This window comes from Struthio camelus, chromosome 7, assembly GCF_040807025.1.
Source record: "Struthio camelus isolate bStrCam1 chromosome 7, bStrCam1.hap1, whole genome shotgun sequence".
NCBI lineage: Eukaryota > Metazoa > Chordata > Aves > Struthioniformes > Struthionidae > Struthio > Struthio camelus.
Window position 1 is genome coordinate 21,547,151 of NC_090948.1, and position 26,600 is coordinate 21,573,750.

At 42.4% G+C, this 26,600-nt stretch overlaps 2 protein-coding genes across 10 annotated transcripts in view; one reads left to right on the forward strand and one right to left on the reverse strand.

Annotated features, from left to right (window-relative positions):
- Positions 1-26,600, reverse strand: part of WDFY4 (WDFY family member 4) — a 151,290-nt gene that overhangs the window by 30,914 nt on the left and 93,776 nt on the right. For 5 of the 8 annotated variants that reach the window (XM_068950147.1, XM_068950141.1, XM_068950143.1 and 2 more), the window contains 8 exons: positions 20,143-20,291; positions 19,118-19,259; positions 16,854-16,939; positions 15,897-15,959; positions 3,093-3,135; positions 2,159-2,278; positions 1,440-1,557; positions 657-766 (listed from right to left, as the gene is read on the reverse strand). In XM_068950147.1, the coding sequence (XP_068806248.1) occupies positions 657-766; positions 1,440-1,557; positions 2,159-2,278; positions 3,093-3,135; positions 15,897-15,959; positions 16,854-16,939; positions 19,118-19,259; positions 20,143-20,291 (831 nt within the window). Of the gene's footprint in view, positions 1-656; positions 767-1,439; positions 1,558-2,158; positions 2,279-3,092; positions 3,136-15,896; positions 15,960-16,853; positions 16,940-19,117; positions 19,260-20,142; positions 20,292-26,600 lie in introns of those variants that run through there. The other 3 variants (XM_009677853.2, XM_068950146.1, XR_011142195.1) reach the window with 2 other exon arrangements.
- Positions 3,199-24,969, forward strand: LRRC18 (leucine rich repeat containing 18). 2 transcript variants are annotated; one of them, XM_009677851.2, is made up of 3 exons: positions 3,199-8,209; positions 12,806-13,318; positions 23,287-24,969. In XM_009677851.2, exons 2-3 carry the CDS (start codon positions 12,872-12,874, stop codon positions 23,374-23,376), a joined length of 537 nt encoding a protein of 178 aa, XP_009676146.1. In that variant the 5' UTR covers positions 3,199-8,209; positions 12,806-12,871; the 3' UTR covers positions 23,377-24,969. The 2 variants fall into 2 exon arrangements, with proteins under 2 accessions (XP_009676146.1, XP_009676145.1); XM_009677850.2 differs by lacking the exon at positions 23,287-24,969 and having other exon boundaries at positions 3,203-8,209; positions 12,806-15,872.

The following is a 26,600-nucleotide window of genomic DNA, read 5'->3' on the forward strand; positions in this document are numbered from 1 at the left end:
GCTCACAGAGCGTCATGGTAAGCACTGCCTCAGGTGGTTTACTAACCCATCATCTACTGCTAGTAACAGCCAATATCATAGGGCTTATTACTTAATTAGCACAGTGCTTTGTTTGTATTAGTTCATTTAAAAAAAGAAAATAAAAAAAGATCAGAATAACCGAAAAGCACTTAGAGAGCTGTAAGAGACATGGCCAGCCCTCACTGCATGTACAGCAGTCTCTGAGCAGTGGAATATCCTAACCTAGCTACCTCTAACACAGTGCTCCATGAAGATAGGAGGTTTCATCTCAGTGACAGAGGCTAACGTTCAGAGAGGAAGGAAAACATTGTCTAGGTGTTTACATGTCCCAACTCTCACCAAATGCATCACAGGACCAAAACTAAATAACTCTTCTCCCTCAGGAAAAATACACAAACAAAGAAATAAACAAACAAAAAACAGAAAACCAGCAGGAATCAATCCTACTCCCATTAAAATGTTTCCACTGAATTCAACAGATACAGGACAGAGCCTTCAATGAGCCCAGAGTTCACACAGGGTACAGAGAAAAATGTCAAGCGAATTAACCCCCCTTTATTAGCCAGTCACTATCATGTGCTACGTGGCTCATAACAAGAAGCGTAGGAGTGAAGCCAAATGTCTTGCCCCCTTACCTGCAGGGAACAGAAGGTCTGTGTAAACGGCTCCATTCGGACAAGGTAAGATGCCACTATAATTGCTGATGAATAGTGAGTACAGTAATGGCACTGGGCTGACAGGTCTCCTGGAAATTGGACACAAATCAGCTTTCAGTGCAGAATTTCACCATTTCAAGTCCATAACATCCTGTTATCACAACACAATTAAATAGGGAGTAGGTCTTTAAAGCAGATTTCTTCAAAGATCTGTGAGCAAAAGCATACCTTGCATGTTTGCATTTAATGTGCACAATTATCACCATCTCTGTATTCTCTTTTTTTGCCTTGCACATCTCACTTTCTAAAGAAGGTGGCCTTTACCTTTCCAGACCATCCTCCTCCCTGTTAGTCCTAAAAAATATCTTGTCTCCAGAGGTCAATAGCCTCAATGCTCTGTTTCATTTTCTTGCTGTAGCTGTTAGCTAAGTTGCATGCAGCAGTCTTCTCTGCTAGCTAAGTTGCATGCAACAATTTTCTCCAGAGAACACTGATTTTTGCTGCAGCATCTTTTGCCCAAGGGAAGGGGACAGAATGCAGCAGTACAAGACACATAAGAAGGTAGTGCTCTGTGGGAGTCACTTCTCTTTGAATCCTCAACTGCTCTATGTCCAGAAACGAGAGGATTTCCTTGACATGCTGATACTTCAGCCACAGCTTTGGAAAGTCTTTGGATGATCATTTCCAAGGGATTCACCAACATCACCAAGGGCCTGAGGGGACCCACACCTCTGATGTATGAAAGTCTCCTAAATCACTCACCCTCACTCTTCTCCACCTCATTGTAGCGCTGGATGAACTTGCGTTTCCTCTCTGCAGTCTGAGCTCCCATGGGCTTTGACAAGTCCCGAAACGTATGAGGATTAGTAAGGTTTAGAGTCTGAAAAGCAAAACACAGCAAAGGTGGGGTCTAATAATCCCTGGAGGCTCAATCATCACAACTAACTCAGTGACACTGACTGAGGCAAGGCTGCGCTAGGAGTTTCATCTACTCAGGAAGGCCACAGATTCAGTGCTAACAATGCATCCATTTCTAAAACTGGGAAGGGACTATGGTAACAAGAGTGGCAATGAGCGTCACTTAAAGGACAGAATGTTCAAGGAACTTCAAAAACCTGAATAAAGGATCCAGCAAGTTGCACACTGTTCTCAAGGGCTGCCCCTTGCAAGGGCTGCCCCTTGCAAAGCCTGCCTTGTCAGGAGTCCCAGACACCTGCCCCTGACTATCTGCTGAGTGGATGCAGCGGGCCCATAACTAGGAGTGTATTTAATTGATGTTCATCCACCTTACTGAGGCAGAAGGTGTCTCAGCATCCTGACTTGAAGGCAAGGTTATTCTATAAAGGATCAGTCTGGTTCAAACTATATCAATTTTTGAATCTTAGATCTAGACCCCTCTGCTTCAGTGCCATCACTGAACAAGCCTATATATGGTTACTGTCATAGAAAGCAGAGAATACTGCTAAGTAGCAAGCACTAACCTGGGAGTGATAGTCAGCAAGGACCCACGGAAACACAGGATACTGCATGTAGTCATTGTAGCTGCGGCCAGCCAGTGTGTTCAGGTACATGAGGTAATCAAAATTACTGATCTCCCTCTTCTGCCAAAACAAGGAAAGAAAGATTAAAGCTTCCTAACGTCGCTCCTGCAAATCACGTCTCAAAGTCACCCTCAGAGCTCCGTGCTTCCCTTGTTCACCAGGGCAGGAATTACAAACAGTGTAATGAGTCAGCCATTGCCATTCACATCAGCATAATATTTCTTGTACAATAATCCATTCATGAGAATCTCAGTCGTCTTTTTTGGCTCCTCTTCAAACAGGCCATTTGCATTTGTCTATAATCGCCCAGTGCTTTTATATTGCATTTGCATAAAAGAGCGTTTTCTCCCAATTTAAGAGTGAGCAAAATGCATGCAAATTGGTATTGGCATATCCTGGACAACAGCCTGTAGGGAAAAGCTGCACCAAGCGTTACATATAAACATGAGGGAATAGATTTCTTCAATGTGTCTGGGGCCAACAAATCAGGGATACAGGGAGGTAAGTGCAATGGATCTCAGCTCAGCATGACATCTGGGAAATCAGAAGCGGAGCACTGATTTACACGGACAGATGATCTGTGACTAGAGTCATTCAACTAGGTGATCTTCTTTGGGATCAGCTTAAAAATGGGCATAAGATCACACTTGATCTGCCAGACAGCAGCATCATATGTTTCACAGTAGGAGGAGGAGAAACTTCTGCAATAACAAGATGAAAATACTCCTCTATTGGCTCCTCTTGCCAATATCCTCACCTCTAGCAGTGAGAGAATTGCTTAGGCCTTGAAGCGCACGCACACACACAATCTGTGTGCAGACACACAGGTGCCAAATTTATTCTCTTTTCCATATAGAGCCAAGACTTAGTTTACCTGCCACTTCTGGAGCATTGTCTTTTCCCCTCCTGTGTGTTTCCTGTATGGAATAAACATTTCATTGAAATAATCTGCTTCAGAACAATAAGAGAGAGAGTCAACACACTAGTTTTCTGTGCAATGCTCCCCTGGTTCTCATCCTTCAGAAACAAAAGATGGCCTACACTGGGAGAATATTAAGGTTTCATCGTGGACCAAATCATTCCAAAATCAGAGAGTGTCAGTGGTTACGTTAGCGCTAGAGGATACAAGTTTCATTACCTCTTTCAGTAGGAAGCAAGAGATTACGTGATGAGCAGGGATGGTGAATGAAATTATTGCAGTCAGTCACTCCATCTATACTACCTGGAGGTCTGAGCTGCTTGCCAATCTCCTCCACCTAAAGCATGATATTTAATAAAGGAAAAAAGAATGGGGGAGGGGGGGGAAGGTTGGGAGGATGGATTCTGCTTGCCTTAAGACCTTAAGAAACTGCTGCAAACTGTGGTGGTGAAGCCACATGGTCATCTGCAACATTTCAGAAGCTGACCAACAGGCAGACAAGAGACCTGTGCAGCAGAGGCAGCTGGGACAGCAACCTTCTCAGCTGCTCCACTCTAAGCCATGCTGCTCATCAGTTAGTGCTCCCACTCTCATCCCACTGTAGACCTGGAGTGCTAGTGACAGGTACCATTAAGGCAATCTATTTCTATTCTGAAGCCTTATTCTCAAAGGCTTGCACTTTTCTGAAGCTTGGTGAAAATACTGGCTTGAAAACAGAAGCCTCAGTCTCGAGACATATCAAAGATATTATTTTTGCATGAAGTGCTTTGAAACTAATTTGGTTCCAAAAAGTGGGTTGTCATTTTCATGTAATTTTTTTTAAATAATAGGGTAAATACATTTTTCCACTTTCTCAAAACGCAGAGCAACTTTTACTAAGATTTTAAATGAAAAAACAAGCCAGCTGAAGACAGATTCCACATAGGGAAATTGGCTTGAAAATGTGAACATGCCAAAGGTTCTGAGCAAATAAAAGCAACATTTTGACTAGACTGAACTCGAAGGTGTGCCAGTATCTGGATTCTGTAAACCGTGGACTTGCTCTTGTCAATTCCAACAGACTGAACTGAGACAAATGACAGCTTCTGGATTAAAGAAATTTTTGATCTGCCAAAATTAACAGAGTTACTGATATGGTAAGATATAAGTGGTTGCAGGGGATGCTTTTCCTTTCAAGTGTCTGGCTTCAAACTAACTCTAAGGTGCCAGTTCAGAGACAGGGTTTCTAACTTCCTGAAGCGAAGAGAGATCTGTTTGGCCATGGACTATAAAACTGCTACAGGAATAACTAGCTGCAGTCTTGTGCTCTGTACTGGATCACACTAGAAAACCACAAAGCTAGTCTTAAAGCAGCCTCAAAGACCTAAATGGTCTAGGACCACTACAGATTTGCCATACTACTAATTTGCCATAGTAAATTATTGTAAACTAACTCTTATGATTATCTATCATTATTTTACTGCCTATTCACTCCTTGATCACTTAACAGTGTACATTAAGGATAAGCACTAATGGTATAGGTAGCACAGTATTTTATTCCTTGCTTAGACCCCCTCTTCAGAAAAGAGTATGTCTCTGAGGGAGGGATTGTGCAGTCTAGGGAAAAAATCTACTTCACGAACAAACAGTAAAACCCAGGAACAATTCTGTCTCATGGCCTACAACTCTTTGCTTACTTCTCCTGGCTAAGTATATGAGAGGTAACAATTATGATTTTAGCAACCAGGTAACACATAAAACTGTCATTCATATCTGACATGGGAAGATGGCATCTTGACTCTTTGTCCTAAAAATCAATTGATTAGATGATGCTTTCAGTTGCATAACGTAAATCAGGAGAAAGTCCATTGAATAGAATGCAATTAGAGTGGCTTTACACCCCAGTTTTTGAGCCACACGTGGCTCAAGAACACAGAAATTCCAAAGTGGAAACTGTGGATACCATGAGCACTTACTCTTTGCAATACCGCCCCTCTCATCCTAAACGTAGATTCCATGGAGCTTTGCCCCACTGGCCTTCCTAAAGTCTCAGACATTTGCAACTCATACAGGGTATCTCGAATGGAAGGAGCAGCATTCCTGGTGTTGATTGAAGTGTGCTTAGATTAGGGCGTTTGTCACAGAGGGATCAGATTCCTCCCTTCCCACTGGGGCTGACAGACTCCTAAAATTAACATGGGTTGTTTTTGTATTTGTGATAGGTTAGTAGGTAGGGAGTTATGAAATGTATAAACCTGTTCAATCCATCAGCTCTCTAATATTTTAAAACGGGAGCATTTTAAAGGATAGAATTAAAAAAATACACACAGGACTAAACTGACCCAGTCTGTGTGTATGTTATGTGAATACACAAGATATATTGAATTGGGTGTGCTATTATGCTCTATCGGAACTTTTCCTGTTTGTCAAAAGCCTGAAACTGCTAGGGAGGTCCTCTCCAAGGGCTGAAACAATCCTCATTCTTCTGACTTTGGAAGCCACTATGTAACTCAAAGAGGTTGATGAGTTCACCGTGTCGTGATAACGTACAAGGATAAATGCAGTCATACCTCTCTAAAAGCCATCCTTCTGTTTCTCAGGGCACCAGGCAGGATGTCCCCTCCAAGGCCCCAGAGATCTGGAATTCTGCATTCTCCCTTGTCACCTCACAGGAGCTCAGAACATTAACCACACTACAGGCAGCTCAAGCCTATTTCTCCCTTTTCCCAGGCAATCTTTAATCAATGAACATTTCTCCAGCCAACACTTCTCTAGCCAGCACAGCAAAAGCTCAAAGCGTATCAACAACTGCAGCTATACAACATCAGTAAGTGCACCAAAAAAAAAAAAAAAAAAAGGCTCACTGGAAAAAGAAAGGGGAAAAGTACTTTATAAATGTAAATGACTAAACTTCAAGAGGGGGTGCGGCTGTACAAATCCAAGAGAAGTACTTAGGCATCTATCTACTGTAAGGTATTTTTAGGGTGCTAGCCATGACACAGTCTAAGCATGATGTGCACTAATGATGACCCACCTTTAGCTACACTACACATAAGTGATTTATGAATCTTCTCTCTTCCATTATCATCAGACTATGATCTTACTCTTGTGATAGCCAGTGCTCTCTATTTGCTGGAGATAGGTGGACTTCAACCCATTTGGAGATTCGCTACATATAAGAGGATCTCAGAGGATAAGCTTTGCCCCCACTAAAATTAATATAAAATTTCAATGAACCTAATTGGGTTCTTAGATTTCACAATGCTGCTTTCTCTTTTTGTCTTCCGTTCTTCAGACATATTAAGCCTGCAAACCAGGGCCGAGATTCTCCTAAAACAATTTTTCTTAAAGAATCATTGCATTCGCAAAAAATATTATGAGGAAAATCCTCCTCATGGTAAGCCACAAGCCAGGTTCAAACTCTACCGTTAAACAAGGAAAGCAGAGGTCAAGCAGAATGTCAGCCTTCCTTGTGAAGCTCTACAGTCTCTCTCAGACCTCAGGAAATTATCAGATTACTTTTGAGCAAAGGCGCAGGGTCCTTCTTGTTTGAACATACCAGTTTACCTTCCTCAGGTGTTCTTACACTATGCTTCAAGGACAGAGACATAACAACAACATATAAATAAGAATAATGCTAAAGTAGGACCGTACCATGGACATGGTCCATACCTTGTCCTCTCTCCAACTGAGGAACACTACTGCTACATTTCTGTAGGACCCTGTACAAATCATTAGTGTACTTCATTTTAATTCCCAACACAAAGGTTGATAGCATTGTCATACCTCACAACAATGCTCTGAGCTTCATCAGCTTTGTTCAGATCAAATGGCCGCACCCGAACAGGGGAGAAAGAAAGGAATCCCCCACACTTACAGAACACTGTTTGCACCACATGTATTTTCAGGCTTAAATCAGACAAGGGGATAACTTTTTCATTTCACAGCACCCAGACACAATTTAGGTGGTAAAAGAAAAATACCATGTAAATTCAGTTCATTGCTTGAAGTGGGCAGAGCCTCATCTCCAGCTCTGGAATCAGGCAAGCACTTCAGCATTATTGCCCTCTTTAGGTCAATAATATCCTGGACTAGTTGATGGCAAGAGAGGGACCTCAACGTTGTATCGTCTAAGAACAACAATACCTGCCTCAGAACACACAGCTATTTCCCTTCAGTGTTTTTTTTTTTGTTTGTTTTGAAATTATTGCAGCCAGTTACTAAAGGCATAAAGCTTGGTAGCCATAGCCATAGAGATGAATTCCAGTAAATTCACATGGTAGGACAGAAAACTATCTCCCAGAGAGACAGAGCAACAGAAACCAATGGCACTTTTGGAGGATCAGATAGATGAATACAAACTGCAGCTCACACCCTCTGCTGCACTGTTGAATGAACCTTTCCTCCTGTGTCCATATCCATCCAAGCTGGTTCAGGCTAAGAAGGATTATATCATTAAATGTTGTGGCATCTAACATACACATGCAAGTATCTGACACTGCCTTACAGCCAAGTAAAATGAAATAATTAAATGAAATAATGATTAAAATGGACAGCTAAGGCAACAAACAGCTTCTGATAAGGTCTAAATGCTTTTTCTCTCTGCATAAATTGAAAGCTAACACTTGCAGGAACTGCATGCAGTTCGGTTTGTTTCCCTCCCGCCTGAACTTGTATGCTGGAACCAAATATTATGCTAATGATCTCCAAGGACCTAGGATTCCTGTTGCTTAGGAACAAAAGTTTCACAGGCTGCGGAAGGAGAGTTGAACAGAGAGGCATTGTAGCTGAGGAAGTCCTTTTTAGCACTCCTTTTCTCCTACACAGGCACTCACATTCACAATAGTTTCTTGAAGGGCTGCCATTTTCTTTCAAGGAAGAATGTACCGGTCTGTGAAAAGGAAATCGTCCAATACTCCCCCTGCTTACAGGGGTTTGTTTACAAACGGAAAGACTAACACATTACTCAAAGGAGAGAAGACAGAGGGAGACTGCACAGTAACAGACCATGGAGGCTCATTCCACACTCCTGAAAAAACAAGCAGCTTGTGACATCTGTACCTCGGCTTTTAAGTCTTCCTAGCTGCTAGCCGGTAAGATCTTATGCAGGGGGAGAGCCCCACAGAATTGCTTAGATGAAATACTATTTTTGTCTATTCTTGGTGGGCATCAGTTTATAAGTGACTCTGCACTATGTGAGCATAGTGGCTTTGAAGTGATCTAGAAAAGTAAGAAAATTAAGGAAGGAGACTTCTCAGTATCTAGTTGCTCATGGCAGGATTTAGTTTAAATCAGCCTGTTAGCAAGAGACTGCATTTCAGAAAGTCAGTGAATTAATCTCTCTTTCATAATAGGTGGTATCCAACAACAAAGAAATCGTAACAGGCTTGTGAACAGGGAAATAAAATTCTACCCTAGCTGGAAGTGCTTTGCTTCATGGAAAATCATTAGTGGTATCAAAACCTGTTTTAAGATGCACATCTGTTCCTATAAAGGCATCCCATATGTGAATCAGAACATAACCCAGAGAAGTACAGAGCATGTGTAGCTCCACTGGAAAGGGCAAGCCCGCTCTGCAACAGACAGGAAAGGTGTGCCTGTGGCTTCAGGAATACTGCTGCCTGTCATTTCATGTCCACTCCTCAGAGCACATCCTCAGGGCCAATGCTGTCTTAACAAATCTCAGGTGAAATCAGCGCAGAAAGCAAATAGCAGGGTTCAGAATAAAGGCAGAGCAGAGTTCAGAATAAAGGCAGAGCAGAGGGAAAGGCAGCAAGGGAGCAAGAATTAATCCATACAACTTCCAAGAGGAAAAACAAAGGAAACTTTTTTCACCAGTCTAGTTCAAGATGGGATCAGATGGTTCCATCTAGCTTGTGGAGCATGGAGAACCACTGGGAAGGAGATCCTGAGACACCCAAATGGTACTACGGGCAGAAGGCCTGTTCTCTTCCTGCCAGCGCTATGCAGAGAAAGGAGGAAGAAAAGTTCAGGCAGAAGAGACTGCATCAAGGTCAAAATCCATGTTTTTCTGGAACCTAAGCTACTGCGGGTCATGACAGGTCCTTGCGCAACAGCGTAAGTGCATATAAGGAGTAATCTCCAATCCCTCCTTGCTTCAAAGAGACACTGACGGTCCTAGTCCTGATGCTTAAGGATCTGTTCCCTTCCTGCAGTGTTCAGTGACAAACAGCACCAGAGACCTAGATTTTCTATCCTTTTCTGTATCAGGTCAGCCTCAAAGCTCTGTGCTTATGAAATGCTCCTAGAGCTCTAGTTAAGTCTGGGCTTTTAAAAGCCCAATCCAGACCAAAGGTTTTACCAAGTGTGGATAAAAGAGCTTCTAAAAGACAGGTTTCTAGTCAAAGTCCTCCTTAGCAAGACTTTATCATCTAGTAATGCAGCACCCCCACCCTTGGGCAAAGGTTCACCACCAACTCAGAGGCTGAACCTAGGTGGGAGTATTTGAGAAAATAGGTAGAGAGAGCTCCCTCTTGGCATCATCATTCCTCAGGTAATGGGGTACACCTGTACCTCTCCCTCTGCTAGCCCAGGAGATGCATTGTGAGCATGAGATCAAACAGGTATAATTAACATTTACAGCAAGGAGGCTCCTTGGATTCCTGAATTTTTAGTTTCAGTAGCTACAGAACTGGAGCCCTCTTATGCGGAGCTGAAGAAAATGAGACACAGCTAAGTAAGCTCCATTATCTCCAGCTATAGCCTTGTGAAACACTGACAGTTAGTTTACAAGCATGCAGAGACAAGAGACCTATTCATTCCCTTTGAGTTGTCTGGTGTGCTGCACTGTTTCCCACTCCCAACGCTCACCCTCAACTCCAGGCGTGGAAGTGACCTTCTTTGTAAGTTTGAAACCTGCCTCCCACTTTTAACCCAAAGGAAATAGTATTTGGAAAATGTGAGCATTCCCTAGGGACCCATGTTTTCCTGGTCAGTGCATTTTAGAGGTCCAAGGCTAGGATTTTTAAAAATCTAACTTAAGAGAGAGCTGGCCTTACCTTCAGGTGGTTAAATCTCTTTCAAGTCTGGGCATTATACAGTGCATCATACAAAGAGGTCTGTGTTATTCAGGTCTACGTTATTCTGCTGTCTTCAAGGAAATTAAGCTGATCTGTTTGCTTGGATTTCTTAAACCTCTGAAAATCCCAGCTTCAAGCTGTGCAACAACTCAGCAGAGGCCATTGACAGGGAAGTACCCAAAAGGTTAAATTGTCCTGTTATTCCTCAACCAGTGTTCGGCATGCAGCCTTCAACCTTCTACACCAGGCTCCCTCTAGCGTTCCCAGGAACAGATAGCACAAAGTAACACCAGCATTGGGAACCAGCATCAACAGAGAGCTGATTTTTGGCTACCTAGCATTTTTGGATCAAACCAGAGCAACCTTTTTCCCCCTGCATTTTCAATGAAAAGTTAAAGAAAAAAATACTAGGTGTTGAACAAACTGTTTTCTTTCTGAGAGTCTTAAGGATGTCTTATCTTATTTTTGAGCTTAAAAAAAGTAATTATTTTTCTTTGAGGCCCCCTCCTTCACTGACCAAAACACATTGAACTTTTTGGTCAACTTGCTCAACCAGAAAAACAAAGTTCACACAAGAAAAACGTTAGACCCAAAAGTCACCAGTTCACTTCAATTGCTAGAAGTAGGAGGCCCAGAAAGTCTCCTTCCATCCTGCTAAAGCGTTAGGCAGTTCCCTTGCAGGTCTACTTCTTTTGTAGCACGTTAGCTACTCTCTGTTTCCCAGTAAGGGACTTGGAGCATCCCGTATTAGAAGGGCTCTAGCAGCTCCCACGTGGCTGACCTTTACCTTCACAGAACTGCCAACAGGAATTTTGCATCAGCTCCTTAAGATAACAGAGAGTTCAGTTAAACAAACAAACAAAACAAAAAAATTCCATTGTTTTGATCTCCAGAACTTCCTGCACAATCCTGGACAAATTATATGAGCTAACATCCATATGGATAGAGAATTGCTTAATTTTCCACCATCGAGTGCTTCTCTGCCTCAATTCCCCAGCTGCTCTATGGAGAGAAAAGCATGGCTAACGCTCCTGGGGCACTGTAAGGATAAACACAGTAAAGAGTGAGAGGCCTTCAGATATTACAGTGATATGGCCCTCTAAGTACTGGAAAGAGAAAAATGTGGAAGTGACATAGAAAGATTTCACTGTGTTTAAATACTTTTTATAAAAAAAAAAAAAAAAAAAAAAAAGAAAGATTGAATTTTGGAACAGAGACTCAGGGGCTGGTTTCAGTAAAACTGACCCCTTGCCATGCTGCTTCCAGGACTTCCTGAAGCATCTGCCTCATTACAGAAGCCTCCAGGAGGGCAGGGGGTAACTGGCACACATACCCCTTGCTGTTGCATTATTTTTGGCTATGGCATGTAATGGAAAAGCTGAAATGCCTTATCTGTAGCCTGAGCTTCCCCTTCATGTACTTGCACATGATTAATGAGTAGCTAAAAAGCCTGAAGGGTTTGTAACGAGGCTTTTCTAATAGAGAAGTGTACTGTAGACAAATCCGTATTTTGTCCCAAACAATCATTCATCAAAGCTGTGATTTGACTGTTCACAATTAAATGCCAGCGTGCTCGGACCATCCAGAGATTAGCCAGCTGTAACCCATGCTCCTCTCTGCTCTCTGGCTGTGACAGACATTGTCATCCATTTCCAGGAAATCAGCTTATTTCCTTTGTCACTAGTCATAACTATGAGCTGTATTTGCTGACCTTTAATATTAGGGACAGTTTCCCCAATCCTGAGATTACAGTGAACTAGTACTCATATAGGCCTCAATTCAACCAAGTACCTAGCACATGCTTAGCACCAGAATGAGTCAAAAGTCTGACCAGAGCACCTAAACATGTGTTTCGAGGGCAAGGCCCCATCCATCGGTCCCAAAGCATGTGTGGAAACACAGCACAAGGGTGTCCAGAGTGTGTCCTTGAATGCACAGGAGACGCCGACCAAGTCACGGTTTTACAGACCATTAAGCAGCATAACACTGACAGCCTGTTGCAGTCAGCCCTGCAGGCAACGTGTGGACTGTAAGCAGGTCTGGTAAATCTGGGAGCCCACCATGTTTCTGAGGTCCTAGTTCAAACAAAACTCTTTAATTGCTTGCTTTAAATATTTAACTGTTTTTTTTTCCCAGTAGCGTCCAGAGCCCAAATCCTAGGTCTATGAAACAGGATGTTTAACCAACCTATTTGCAGATGCCAGGCCTGTACAGAAAGCAGCCTGCTGATCTGGTAGAATGAGAACAATTTTGGATGGCTCATCTTAGTACAGTCCTAAGGACTGGATTGAGACCCACAATACATTTCATTCAGGTCCTCAAACAGCTAATGGATGATAACACATTTCATTTAGTTTGATTACATGCTGGGCTCCAACCAGTATCTAGAGAGGAAAGACAACAAATTTCTCCTACTTGTAATACTTGTAATTTTACCTTGTAATACTTGCATTGCACTGTAATACACTATTATTTTACTGTGTTATAACACTTACAATGTAGATTATCATAATTTCACTACCTCAAAATACTTCCGGGAAGAGTTACAGTTCCAGGGCTAAAAAGTCCTGACCCAGAAAAAATGACTTCTCAAAAGTCCAGTGGTCACTCATTAATTCCTGATCAAGTCATTATTTTGTTTTGAATTAGGGAGTAACAGCCACTGCTTTCAAAGGCTTCATAATCTGGCACGTGTGTGTGTCCCTCAGTGGAGAAATGGCGAAGGGGAAAGCAAAAGGCCAAAAAGGGAAAAGGATCACCTTGAAAGCTGCCAAAAATTCCATCAGGATCACTTTTGATGGAAGGCGCCGTCTTGACTTAAGCAAGATGGGGATCACCACCTTTCCCAAATGCATTCTGAAACTGGCTGATGTTGATGAACTTGATCTGAGCAGAAACATGTTAAAAAAGATCCCAGACAGCATACAGAAGTTCCAGAAACTGCGCTGGCTGGACCTGCACAGTAACCAGCTTGAGGAGCTGCCCGAGGCAATAGGCATGCTCCAGAACCTCGTCTATCTGAACGTAAGCAACAACAAGTTGACCACCAAAAACCTGCCAGTGGAACTGAACCTCCTCAAGAACCTGCGCACTCTAAACCTTGGCTTGAACCGCCTTGACAACATCCCCACCACCCTTGGGGCCCTGAAGGAACTTAAGGAGGTAAGTCTCTTTGACAACTTCTTGACTGCCATCCCAACCAGTGTGACAAAGCTCCCCAAACTCAAGAAACTGAATGTGAAGCGAAACCCTTTTCCTGATCCTACACAAGAAGAGCATGTTGACTCCATAAAACGCATAGAAACTCTTTACTTAGTGCAAGAGAAAGACCTGTGCTGTTCCTGCCTGAAGATGTGTCAGGATGAAAGGGACAAGCTGAACAAGTTAAAGAACATGATACCCAGCTCCTCAAAGAAGCCGAATTTCCCTTCCCTCCTTACGCCCAATTCCACTGCAAAGGATAACCAAGAACAATGGAGATAAGACGCTAACATCCCTGGTATCTACCAAGGCACTCTGCAGACCAGTCCTGTAAAATCCAGTCCAAGCTAATAAACAGCTGCCCTCCTTCTGCTTCCCTTTTCCTGCAGTTCTCTTCATTTAAAGACTTGCTCAGTTTTAGGAGCAGCAGATCTGCGTGATCTCTAAAACTAAACCCAAAACTATTGAAACAGATGTATACTTGGGAAAAGATGCATCAGAAGGACTATTCCCTAGCATCTAGGCCTGTTCCTACAACACTTTTTGTGGTTTTCTTAGTCTCAGGTGTGGGTGCACGCGTGACTATAAAACACAGTGAACATATCCACTGAAGGGATCTTCTAAAAGCTGTGTTTTTCTAGTAACTCCACTGCTACCACTGAGCTCCACACATTAGTCTCTCATTTTCATAGGGTGAGACGCAACAAAACTAGTCTCAGTGAATACCGTTGGGAGGAAAAGGAACAGACGCTCAGGACTGGCTCAGAGAATCTCAGATAGGTGCCATCGGTGTAGGAACCACGAATCAGTTCCAGTTCATCACAGGCAGCAGTCATAAATGCACTCTCACGTAGGGCTGTTAGGCATAGCAATAACTAAGCAGTGCAATTGCAATGCGCAGAGCTAAACAACTGATGCTCCTGGTTGCTATCAAATATGCTATCACTCTGCATAAGCAAGTTCTAGGGGACTCAGGGGCACGCAGGGCACCACTGTACCTGGGTGTGGTGTTCTCTGAAGTGCACAGCAAGACCGGGACCCCTACCTGTCCTGATAGCATTTTCCCTGCTTCTCAGTATTCCTTCAAAGAAGGTGAACAGGGGAAGAGGGGAAGGAGAAAATTGCTCTTTTGAAGGTTCCTGAGCATATCACTGAGGCAGTGGCTTCCTGTCCCTAATCTCCTCCTTCCAAGACCCAAGTGTCAGCTAGTGAATTGATGATATCAAGTCAAGGGTCCCCACTGTATTTTTAGCTATCTACTTGTACGCATGCATGCACATGTGCGCACCTGAGTGTGCACATTCACTTGCTCAAATCACACCCCTAGAGCAGAGAGTGCTCACAGGCTGGAGACAACAATATACAGATGCAAGCAACAAATCAAAGCAGCCAAGCATGACGCAAGAAGAGGTGCTGGCTGTGGCCGCAGCAACATATGGTGATGGCAGAGATTTAAGTGTATTTAAATGAAGAGCAAAATGCCAGGGGTGAAGTACTCAGCTGTCCAGTAACAGCCCATTATCATTTTTAAATGGCTACGGCAGAGACTGGGAGTCAGAACTCCTGCGTTTTATTCCCAGTGACCAGGAGGAAAAATTGATATGGGGTTTCCCAGAAATGCTATTTCATATCATATGCTACACTGAACAAATCACCTCCTCTTTCCATATCTCAGCTTTGTAGTTCTCAGTGCCGTGTCTGGGCAAAGACCTTAGTCTGGCCTGCCTCCTTGGCTCAGCTAGGGCAGGAAGAGCTGAGATGTTATGAGAGACAGGCATTGCTCCCTAGGTGGGGAAGCAGCCCCTTGTGTTGCCCTTGAATTCTCCTGACTCAGAAGTGGTTCCACAGCATGCAAACAGGGACAAAGTAAACTCATCAGGTTCTCAGTCCTTCAGTTCCCAGAGCGGAGCGTGGTAAAGGGAAGCACGTCACCCAAAACTACTGAACGTACCAGTTAGGTATTTAGGGCATTCATCAGACCTCCAACTTGAAAAGAGTTAGTTATGCAAGTAACTCATGGTTAGCATAGAACATGCTCTCAGTCACATCCCACTTGCTGGAAGAAAGCTTGCTTTTTCCTGCAGTGGTAAATGTGAGTGACAACGAGTTGGAATCTCTACTGCACAGATACTATAAACAGTGCCAAAAAGTCTGTATGTGCGTATCTGTCACTGTCTGCTCTAATCACGCACTAAAGAGGCCATTACACAGATGCATTATGGATTAACTCTCTAACCTCAGCTCACTGACTGTTTCTTTCCCACACTAACCGTGTATATAGAGTTTGCCAATAAAGTCATACTGAGGAAGTAATAATTAGTAATCAACTGTGTGCAGTCAGCTATATAACACATTCCTCATTTCTTCATATTGAGGATGCTGTACAACAGAATGCTTTTCAGAATTTTGGGGATACTTCTGAATCTTTAAAATAGGGGGTACAAATAGGTAAGAGTTTCTAGAAGCTTTTTTAAAAGTACAAACTATTCATACAATTACAGTTTTTATCTACAGATATCCAACGTTTCCTGTGTTTTACCTTATATTCAGGGACTCTTCTGTTATGCCCTTGGACTTCAAAGCAGGTTGGAAAGAACAAAATCTGAAGGAGATACAAAAGAAAACATTACAATCATTTACATGGTTATCCTGTACTATTGCACATTACGTATGTATACAATTTTATATATGCATATAATCTATTAGATAATCTATGTCATGTCCTGACAGCAACGTCCCTCCTGATTGACACCAAAGGATTTCACACCAGGGCAAAGCTGCAAGACAATGCAGCAAAAACAGATATTTAAGAAAGTGCCCACAGGCTGGATAAAAGCAATTTCTTTCCTGAATAGGGCCTTGAATTAATATATAGGGCTGTGACTTCTTGATCTGCAGTAAGGAAAAAAAAATGCAACAAAATAAAGTGCAAATTATTCACTTTATAGTCTTGTATACAAATTCCATCAAACAAGACAAGCACATATGAAATGAATTCCTTCCTAGATTAAAAAAAGTCCTAGTTAAATCCATGCTAAAGATACAAAGTCAGGACCAGAGAGCCAAAATCAGTTTATTCCTAAAGCATTTAATGTCACTTCATGTTTTGGAAGAAAGAAGGAAGAAACCTTTCTTCACACAGTACTGTAAAAGTGAGGTGAAGGCAGCTCACTGATCACAATGAGAAAAAAAAGGGCTACACAGCTGGAGCTGCAATTCCCTGGGATGCAAGGACATACAACACACCACTGGATGCTACAACAGTCATAGAGATGCATTAGCTCCCCTGCCAAATAACGGCTATATAACCCTCCAAAGAATTTACAGCTAAGCAAAAGGAAAGTTTCATAGGTTTGGCTTAAGCATAACCCATTGTAGAAAGAGCCCCTGGGGAAGTACAAGGAAGACATCTAAGACATCTGAAGCCAGGATAAACAAGGTAGTAGACCAGCAGCGTGACCTAGGTGCTTACTTGGTATTAAGAAGTAGCCATTACCTCTTAAACATCTTATTTCGGTCGCTGTCATGGAAGACAAGAAACTTTGAGTAACCATTTCTGAAGAATATTTCCAAGGCAATCTCCTGGAAAGGGAAATAATTTACAGTGTGAGGATCTGTAGAGCAAAACCTGGTACTGCAAGGAGATCATCACTGTCTGCCCAATGCTTCAGGGCTTTATATACAAAGGCCTTGACTTTGTAGCAACCGTGAAGAGTCCACTCAGCACTCTTTGCAGGAAACGGGCCTAACATTCCCATTTCTCATACTGTAGGAATGGTCCTGTTGGGTTGACTAGGAGTTCAAATACTTTTCTGATGCAAAACCAAACTCCAGATGTTGGTCCCATCACCCACCACCTCCTGCCTCTTCTGATGTTTTTTTGCATTGAAATCTCAGTGTCATTTACAAGACACTAGTCACATTAGATTCTAAGTAGGTGAGAAAGCTAATGACACGAAGAGGGGACAATAAATGATGTAATTTTTACAAAGCAACCACCCTTCTTTTTAAATGAATACTGAGCGCTACAGAAACGCCACAACCATTTCTTCTGACTAGGAGAAGTGGAGGAAGAAGAGGAGTTTATGACATTTCTCACTGAAGCTCTAAATAATCAAAGCTGAAACATTTACCCCCTTTTCCCATCACTTCTCCCACACTGTTATGTTGGGCGTCTACATATAATCCTATTATTTACCCAGTGATCAGTTCTTTTTTGCCAAAGGCAGTCAAGTGAAAAAAACTATAAAAGATTTGTAGTGCCAAGGAACCCAGACATGAGTTGCAATCCAAGCATGGCAGATGCAATACAAACCTAGTAGAATAACAATGGCAACTGCCCCACAAGATTCACAAGCACAACATAAAGCAGAGAGGTGATATGAGAGCAGCTATGGCAATAAATAGCTTGCAGAATTTGCTCTGAAGCTTGGCTTTCCAAACCAAGTCTGCTCAGATGCTGCCATTACAGAACCAGGATGTGTGGTATCACAGAACTCTGCTCTGAGCTGGGCTACGTGCATGAACAGGAGATCAATAGGTCCTTTCAAAGACAATTTTTACTCATCTCAATTTTTTCACTTTGGGATACACAAAACATTCCATTTCACTTGTTTTAAAAAAAAAGAAAATGGGTGTGTGTACCCATACACACACACACAAATATATGAACAGTGGCAAGATTCCACGGCCAACTTTGACGACCTCCACAACACTGAGCAAGAGGAAGAGGTGACAGTTCTGTTGCTCAGGCTGCTTATTGGTGATGTGAGAAAATAAGCTTCATGCATTGACTCAGAGCAGGCCTTAAGACTCCTAAGTAGTTGGAGACTGCTCTAACCACTGGAACATACTATATTCTGAAGTAGGTCTTATCTCCTAAAACTGTCCATTTTGCACATATAATTAAATATAAGATAAAACAGAGCTGAGTCGCAAATGACTGCCACACTACATGACATAAGAGCATCATCAGCATAATCTTCTCCACCTTTTGAATTTTATGAATGATTTCTTAATTCTCTGTTGAATCTCAGCCTTCCAAAAATAGATTCTACCTAACAGGTAAAAGTTATGGCTGCTTCAAAATTCCATATTTTTGTCAAACAAAATCTGCAAGTTATTTTTTACCCTATACCAAAATGTTCTAGAACAAGTACAGGCTCTAGTGCTGCAAGGAGCTCCTCCTACAACTCTTCTGTGATTCTCCTCATAGGATTGTCTAAATCAGACAAAGCTAAATAGGTCCAGGGTCACTGCTAACAACTAGCTTTTGGGTAGTGCAGGAGAAAATACAGAGGACTCAAATCCTCTACTCAAACTTACGATTCACAATTGACCCACAGGCACAACCTGGAAGTTATTTCAAAAGACTCAGGGTAAACAGGTTACACATATCTATAGTCCGCTGACATCTATATCTACTGAAGTCTGTGGGAGCTGAGTACTACTGGAAACCAAATACCTGCTGGGAGCTTTGACCAAAACATAGGAAATTGACTCGAAGACTTATTTTCAAAAACACTGAGATAGACTAATGACGTTCTTCACGGTTTTACAACTAATGAGCCAACCACTCCAGAGAGGATGCTTAAACACTCTGATGAATACAGGAAGGAGTTTGTATTATTGAAGGCTAACGAAGCAGCAATGGGAGCAAAGCCATTTTGGGAAACGAGCAAAGAAATCTCAGTAGCCTAAGTAGAAATTGTGCAAGTAGTTCTCAGTCATGTCACAACTCCTGTTGCAGCTTTCACTCACATGACTGATGTTAGTTCCCACCTGCAGAAGAAAGCGCATCAAGTGAATCTCTTTTATGTCATGATATGAATAACGGGAACACCTCTGGTCTCCCACAGCATGATCTTTATGGCATAAGTTGAAGATGAATGGATCACTGATGCTGGAAAAGGAAAAAATAAAAGAAAAACAAATAAGTTTGAAAAGAAAAAGCATCAGGACCCCCCTCATGAACATGCACATCTTTTATAACTTTCTAAAGAACAATAAGAACACTAGGAGATCTGCAAGGTTGAATAATTAACTAATTAAGTAATAATTAAGCCATTAATTACTACTTTAGGTGAGTACATGTTCTCCAAGTGCTATCTACAGCCTAGCCTACAGCGAGCAAGTCCCTTAGAAAAACAACCAGTCCTCGTCCAACTGATCCTTAAGTCACCTGACCAGATTAACTGATACTGGATTTAGTAAGAATCGGATACAGAACAGACAGTCAGGGAGTAAAAACACTGAGTTACTCACTGTCCCACTGGGCTTTGCACATGAACACGCAGTAGGAGCAAAGAGCTAAGTCTGACAGACCCATTTTCAATATTGATCGATATCAATAAATCATGACTCAAAAATGAGAGCAGTGCCAAATATTAATTATGATTCTCTATGTCTTGGAGAAACAAACAAGAACTTATCAGCCAATGATCCGAAAGGCTCTTGTACAGTAATGACTGTTCCATATGAATAAAAGATGGGAGTCAGCCAGAAGGAAACATTAACTCTTTAAAAGAATTGGAAAAGCAGCAATGTATGTGTTGGACTGAGCCCATCATGTCCATGCGTTGGAGCTGAGAGTCCTTGCTGCCCCTCCAAAGCCCACGGACAGGCACCTACAGTTGTTTACACTAAACAGTTCCGCAAAGAGATGGAAAGGATTGCAGTGTTAATTATCCCTCTTGATATCTCCCAAAGTCTGTGTGAGTCCTAAGTTTGCATGTGCCAATACCAAAGTTAACCAAGCAGATCCCCGGGAAGAAAGAACGACTCACCTGGACAAGCAGTGTCGTGTACAGTACACCTCTTCCAGTGGGGATAACACAAAGCACTCACAGATGTAAAAGTGTGCTTTGCCAAAGAGCAGCACACCTTCCAATGCTGTGTGCCCCTGCACAATCGCCACGGAGCATTTGAACGTGACCTAGTATGGAAGCAGAAATATTGAAACCAGGAGTGGGTAACACAGGTGACACGGAGCAAGATGCAATGGTCCAGAAGGATCTATGTTCTGTACCGAAACAGCTGCCATCTTAACTGGCAGGTCTACAGGGATGCAGCCACAAAATAACCACGTGACTGGCAGTGCATGCTTCAGTGGTAGGGGGAGAGTCTCAGGCCGCCCTTCTTCCCCAGTTAATCTCTCCCTTCCCGAGCTACCCAGGGCTGTATAAAGCAACACCACCACAGAACCTGAGGAGCTTGCAAGCATTACAGAAGTTAGTACTACAAAACCCTTTAAGATAGCCAAGTGTGACCCCTAGTATATAAGCAGACAGTTGAAACACTGACAAAAGCAACAACTTGCACAGGATCATACAGAAAAGTAGGGGTGTAGCATGGAATAAACCTCAGCTCTCAGGAGGATGTTAGCTGCAAGTACTGATATCATAACAATAAGGCCTGCTATCATTAGCAAAAGCACCTCATAATGGTAAGTCTTTACATTTCATGGTGGTGAGATGCAAAAAGTTTCACATCTGCACAGCATCTCTCACACCATCCTGTCAGCTTGCATCATCCTTAAGTTAAAGGAAAAATCTCTGCTTTGGAAAACCATTGCAAACTTGCCTCCACATAGGACTTGGATGGTCATGACTTTTAAATGGTAACACTGGGGCATGTACAGACACATGTGCCATGCTCAGACACCAAGCAGCAATGTTTCTGCGACAAACAAAAGGAGGTTTCAAACAGCCATCTGTTTCAAATTTCTTCTTATCTCACACTTGGGATCAGCACTTTTCAGTGGAACTTCACATAAGCCTGGCGAATACCCAGTGGGATCTTCTGCCTCTGGCACAATGACTGAGCAGCCACACACTCAGTTCATTTAAATGGAAGTTTCTTCACATGGGAAGCTGTAGTTGTACATCCTGTTATAACAAATGCACACGCACACACACACGTGTGCGTGAATACACACGTATATATGTTTAGAATACAGAGAAAAGGCAAATACTTTCATACAGATCCCAGTGAAATCTGCTTGAAAAATTCCTGCAAAAGGATTCTGGTGAGTAATAAACAAGGAAAGAATCTCATACTCCAAGTATTTATTTCATCATGGCCAGCTGGATCAACATACAATCAATGGAAATCTCAGTATACAATGGTTTAAATCTCAGTAACACCACGCTCCTTGCATTAGTACTTTTCTTTCCTGTATTATACAGGAGGCCAGTCAAAATATATGAATCTCTGATTCCAGTTATCTTAAAATAACGACTTAGCTAAACATTCTGGAATAGTTAAAAACCTTCCCTGGCATCCTAAGACTGAGCCTAGGTCCCATGTATTTTTTTCCTCCTCTTGAGCCAATTAACTCAGCCCTTAAACCAGAGCAATTTCTAACCTACAGGTAAAACATGCCGGGAATTTTTCAGCAAAAATAGTTCTTCAGTGGTATATGCCAGTTCACAGAAAGTCTTCTTGAGAATTGAACAGTTCTGATAAAGAGAATAAAACCTTTCATCTGGAACAGTTTTGATGGCTGGGAGATGGGGTAGGAAGGAAACAGACCAATACGGAGACTAGAAAAGGCCACTGACTTGGACACTTGTCTGGGTTGTAGAAAACTAAAGCACAAAGTTCCGATTTTAAAATCAAATGGGAATTCATTGAAAAGAGTTGTCCTAACAGCTAGAGGCATGAACATACTCACTTTTCTTGTCTGTTTATTTAATCTTCCATTTATACAGAGCTGAGAAAGAGCTAACAGTCCAGTGGTTAGCGTAGTCAATTGGAAGGACTGAGGTCAACTTATTGCTGTGCCCAATCTGGACCAGGACTTTAAACCAGCATCTTCCATATCCCCAGTGAGGGAGACAGGAGCTAATCACCAGCCTATTAGCCCAGCCTGAGATAGAGCACATTCATTCTCTTCGCAAAAATCCCTTCAAACATTCATACTAATAGATGATGTTAACATTTCCAAAATTGTAAAATACTCCTTTACATACCAAAAAATTGCTTGCTGCCGAGCTCTTCCCTGCAAGTCACGACATTCCTAAGCTACATAAAATCCAGACGTGAGCATAAAATTTTGCAAGCTGAGTCCGTTCCAAATTGCAAGGACCAGAGCGGGAACATACAGAGGAACTAGATCTGAGAGGTGTTTACATGACAGCAGAAGTTTGGTGGTTCAGAAACCTTGAGTAATGTTCTAGGCAGAACTGAGTCACAGGTATGCAAAGTATCAGAAAGTCTATTATTCTCTTAAGACCTCAACGATTTTGACCATCCTCTGCCAAATTTCTTAAGAACAGAAGCCCTGTATTACCTTATGCAAATACAAGAACGGTCCCAGAGTTAGCATTGGTTCTGGTAAATCATGTGAGAGTCCATCTTACCGTGATGAGGTTACAAAGAGTAGGTCTAGTTCTCCTGAGCCTGCATGTCTACTTTGCTTTCTGCCTTTGCTCCTACTTCACTTCATTTCTGGAAACAAACCCAAAATCTTCCTTGCCTCCACTCCAAAATGCACACAGGCTGATATAGGTCAGCTGAAACAGATCTGCACTGTTATGCAAGCTTTTAGTCTTGGATGTCAGAGCAACTTGGTGAAGCTATTATAAGTTTTTTTCTTTTTAGATTCAATTCAGAGTGAAAACTGTATGAAATGGGAACTCAGAAGGGTGATTATTATTTTGATCAATATTTAAAATGGAAATAAATATTAAATACCTTTATAAATAATTGAAATAAAATATTGTTTCTACATTTACAAATTCTTACTGAAAAGCAATCCTTTTCACGAACAAAATGGGGCTTTTATTTTAAAATCCAGTTGTGACGGATTGGGTGGGAACAAAAGGATGGTTTCACTGCAAATACAGAAAAAATCTTGAAGATTTCTAAGGGAAATTTTGAAAAAAAATCTCTCCTCTCTCCTCCCCTTTTCTCCAAATTATTTCTAGGAGGAAGCTAGCATTTTTCAGTCACCTCTCCTGCAGATCCCACGGGAATGCCTGTCTCTGCAGGGACACGCCAACCACAGAACTCTCTGAACTTGAGTGCCTGCACACCGTTGTGTGGTTAGAGATACGTATGCTTGCACTGAGAATACCGAGGAATTCTGCTCACATTAGCAAACCACAGGGCTTCCTGAAGTAATTAAATAGCAGAAAGATCGCTTCTTCCCAAATGGAAGGTAACTGAATGTTGAAACATCAGGCAGCTGTGCAGGATAGATAAATGGACACAGAAAGCTGAGATCCAGACCTCTTAAGAAATTTACCTAAGCAAATCCAGCATTCTGTTCTGCGTGAAAAAGCAGTTTACACAATTTAGCTCTTTAATTCCGGAAGCTTTTTTTATCATTTTGTTTGGTCGCACATATGGATAGCAGGGGCCTCTGGGCAGACAGAAGAAGGAAGGGAAAGATAAAAGCAAAGTGAATGAGAAGAAAGGAGATTCCTGAGTAGAGCTAGGCAGGTAAGTGTAGGTGAAGGAATGGGCAGGGAGGGACAGAGAGGCAGATCAAGAGGGGAGCAGGAAGGTGCTAAGAAAGATACAGCAGAGAAAAACACAGAAAGGCAGGTAGATGATGATCACAGACATGACTCAGTATGGAATATGAAGGGGGAAGAGCAAAGAGCCAGCAGGAATGGCCATAAGGGGCAGCTCAAACCACAAGCATGGTATTGAAAAGCACACAGAATAAAGCTCAGGAGCAGTCAGGTCAGTCTTAAAGCTGTACAGGAGTGGGACTAATACACCAATGAAACTAAAAGCTCTAGCGTGAATTCAGCTCTCCTGTATAACACTGTCCACAGCTTATGTCACTCTGAATAGGAGTGTAAGGCACCAGGCCCAGCAGTTTGACTCTCTAACCATATAGTTGTAGCAATTAGGTAAAGTATTCCAGCGGAAATTCTTCAGCTGCATGGATAGTATGAAACTGCACAATGGGGAGTGCAGGGCAGGAGACAAAGTTGACTGCTGCTAGAAAACAGCACACATAAGACCAAAAGAAAGGCTAGCAGGGGCTGGGAGCAGAAGAGGCAGGCACGGAAGAGCTGGGTAGAGTCTGATGTCATGAAACAGGCTGAACGCCACTAGAAGAAATGCAGCTGATCGGCTAGATACTTTGAAGGAGGCAACAGAAGTCAAACCCTACAGTTCCTGGAGCTTTGTCCTGGATAAAGGAGGCTGCACAACATGCAGTATGGAAGGTCTGCACACCAGCCTGAGAGAGAAAGCATTTCCAGCATAGCATGAGCACTGCAATACCACAGTCTCAGAGCTCTCCACAGAGCTGTATTAGAAACACTGCCCAAGTGAGAAATTCAAACTAGACGTGCCAGAGATCACGCGTACACGTCTGGGAGGCACCAAGGATTGTGAAGGGGGCCTGCTGGTGACCACTGGCATGGTCTGGTACAAGGACTTTAGGACTACACTTGAGGCAGGACTGCGACACACTAATAGGCCTGCAAAATAGAATGGGGTCAGGGGAATGAGAGAAAGCACATACCTCTTTCTCCAAGCTTAAACTCTAAGCCCAAGTATATGCTGCCTCCTGCACTGTCAATTCAGTAACAGTCACCAGTGCCAAATCCATTTCTTCATTTCATGTTATCATCCCCAGGAGCATCAAATATGTCTGCACTATTAGAAATAGCAGAGCCCGTGGGCTGAGTCAGTTCTTCGAATTTGGAGCACAGGGTTCATTTTATTCCAGGTGACTAATAAAGATCTAACAAAGAGGTATATTAAAGAACCTCCACCAGGACAGTCCTGTACCTACAGGGTCTTGAGCTGAAACACCAGTCAGCCTGAAATTACCATAGATTAAATAAAAACTTTCATTTTTTGTTGAAACAGAACACAATCCAGTTCATCAGCTACTAGAATCATTAATCAATGATGTAAAGGTGACATAAAATAATTGAATAATTACCTTCTAAGGTATTGCCTAAGGCCCTGCTTCTCTTGATTGCTCTGTTCATTCAGATGTACGAAGGAATTAAAGCTACAGGCTTGGGGTTTGGGTTTTTTTCCCTCCTCCTCTTATTATTTTTTAGAACAGTTGTTGTTAACTGCATCTAGTTGCATTTAAATGAACAGCCATAAAGGCATACCCACTCTGGAATTCAGGAGCCAGACTTCCAAAGGAATTACATGTCTGAAGAGCTGAATTACAGCTCTTACAGGATTTCTGAAAACAACTCAGGAGGTTAGCCACCTATTCCTACAGATTCTAGCAGGGCAGTATGGCTCCTCCAGGCAAAAATACAATGCAAGAAAATTATAATCACTAAATCATGTCACTAGAGCACACTTCCCCTAGTCACACAGCCTCCTGAGCACAGCATTTTACAGAATGAGGACACTAGAATGGCTACTCCAAGTCCATTCAGAGGTCTATCTCGTACCTCTGTAACGACTATCTCGTATCTCCGTAACAGAAGCTTAAGGAAAGAGCATAAGAAACACGCTATGGATGGAGTGATTTTTACTCTTCATGTAGCCTCTCAGCAACCAGTGGCTTAGGGACTTACTGAATTCAAGCATCTTCCTCATCCTCACTGCCACATCTTGCATTTCTCTATCAACACTCACAGCCCTCTCTAGTCACTTGCTCAGAAAGCAAAAGCTACAAAGGCTTTGTATGGTGCTCATAAAAGGAAGACACTCAGATAACACCATATCAAGAATCACAGAGATAAAACCTCCCACAGTCCCATGCTCTTTCTACCCTTTCTGTTGCGTATCAAGGAATCTCAGATTGCATCAGCTACAAAGGACCTATCAATCAAATTGGGCCAGCGCCATTCAGGGCCACAGAGTTTAAAATGACTCCAAGTACGTGAAACAAAACATGTTGTTTCCACAAGTTTTGCTAGGGAAACAGATACATGTTATCAGTGTAAGTGAGAACCACACAGGTCCAGGCCTCAGTGCCACTCACAAGGCCTTTCCCGCAACGTCTGTTAGTTTACTTGTTGTTAAAGACTCATCTTACTTTGAAACTGTGGCACATGCATCTCATTAATCACTGCTTAAGAATACATGACAGGTTGCTTCATTCCCTCCAGCAGTTCAATGACCACAGGAAATTAAATCCACTTGACCTAGTGGTAGAGGCTCTAGGGTCAAGTTTGGTCATGCCTGAGCTGTCACAAACATCAGTTCAAATTTCTTTTGCTGACTTCAGTGAAACCAATGCAATCATCACAGAGACAGGGACAAGGTCTGTAGTCACAGATTTGCTCTGGAAGATCCAAGA

Bases quoted from the DNA above. Each gene is read 5' to 3' on its own strand.
- LRRC18 (XM_009677850.2), top strand. From the start codon at position 12,872: ATGGCGAAGGGGAAAGCAAAAGGCCAAAAAGGGAAAAGGATCACCTTG.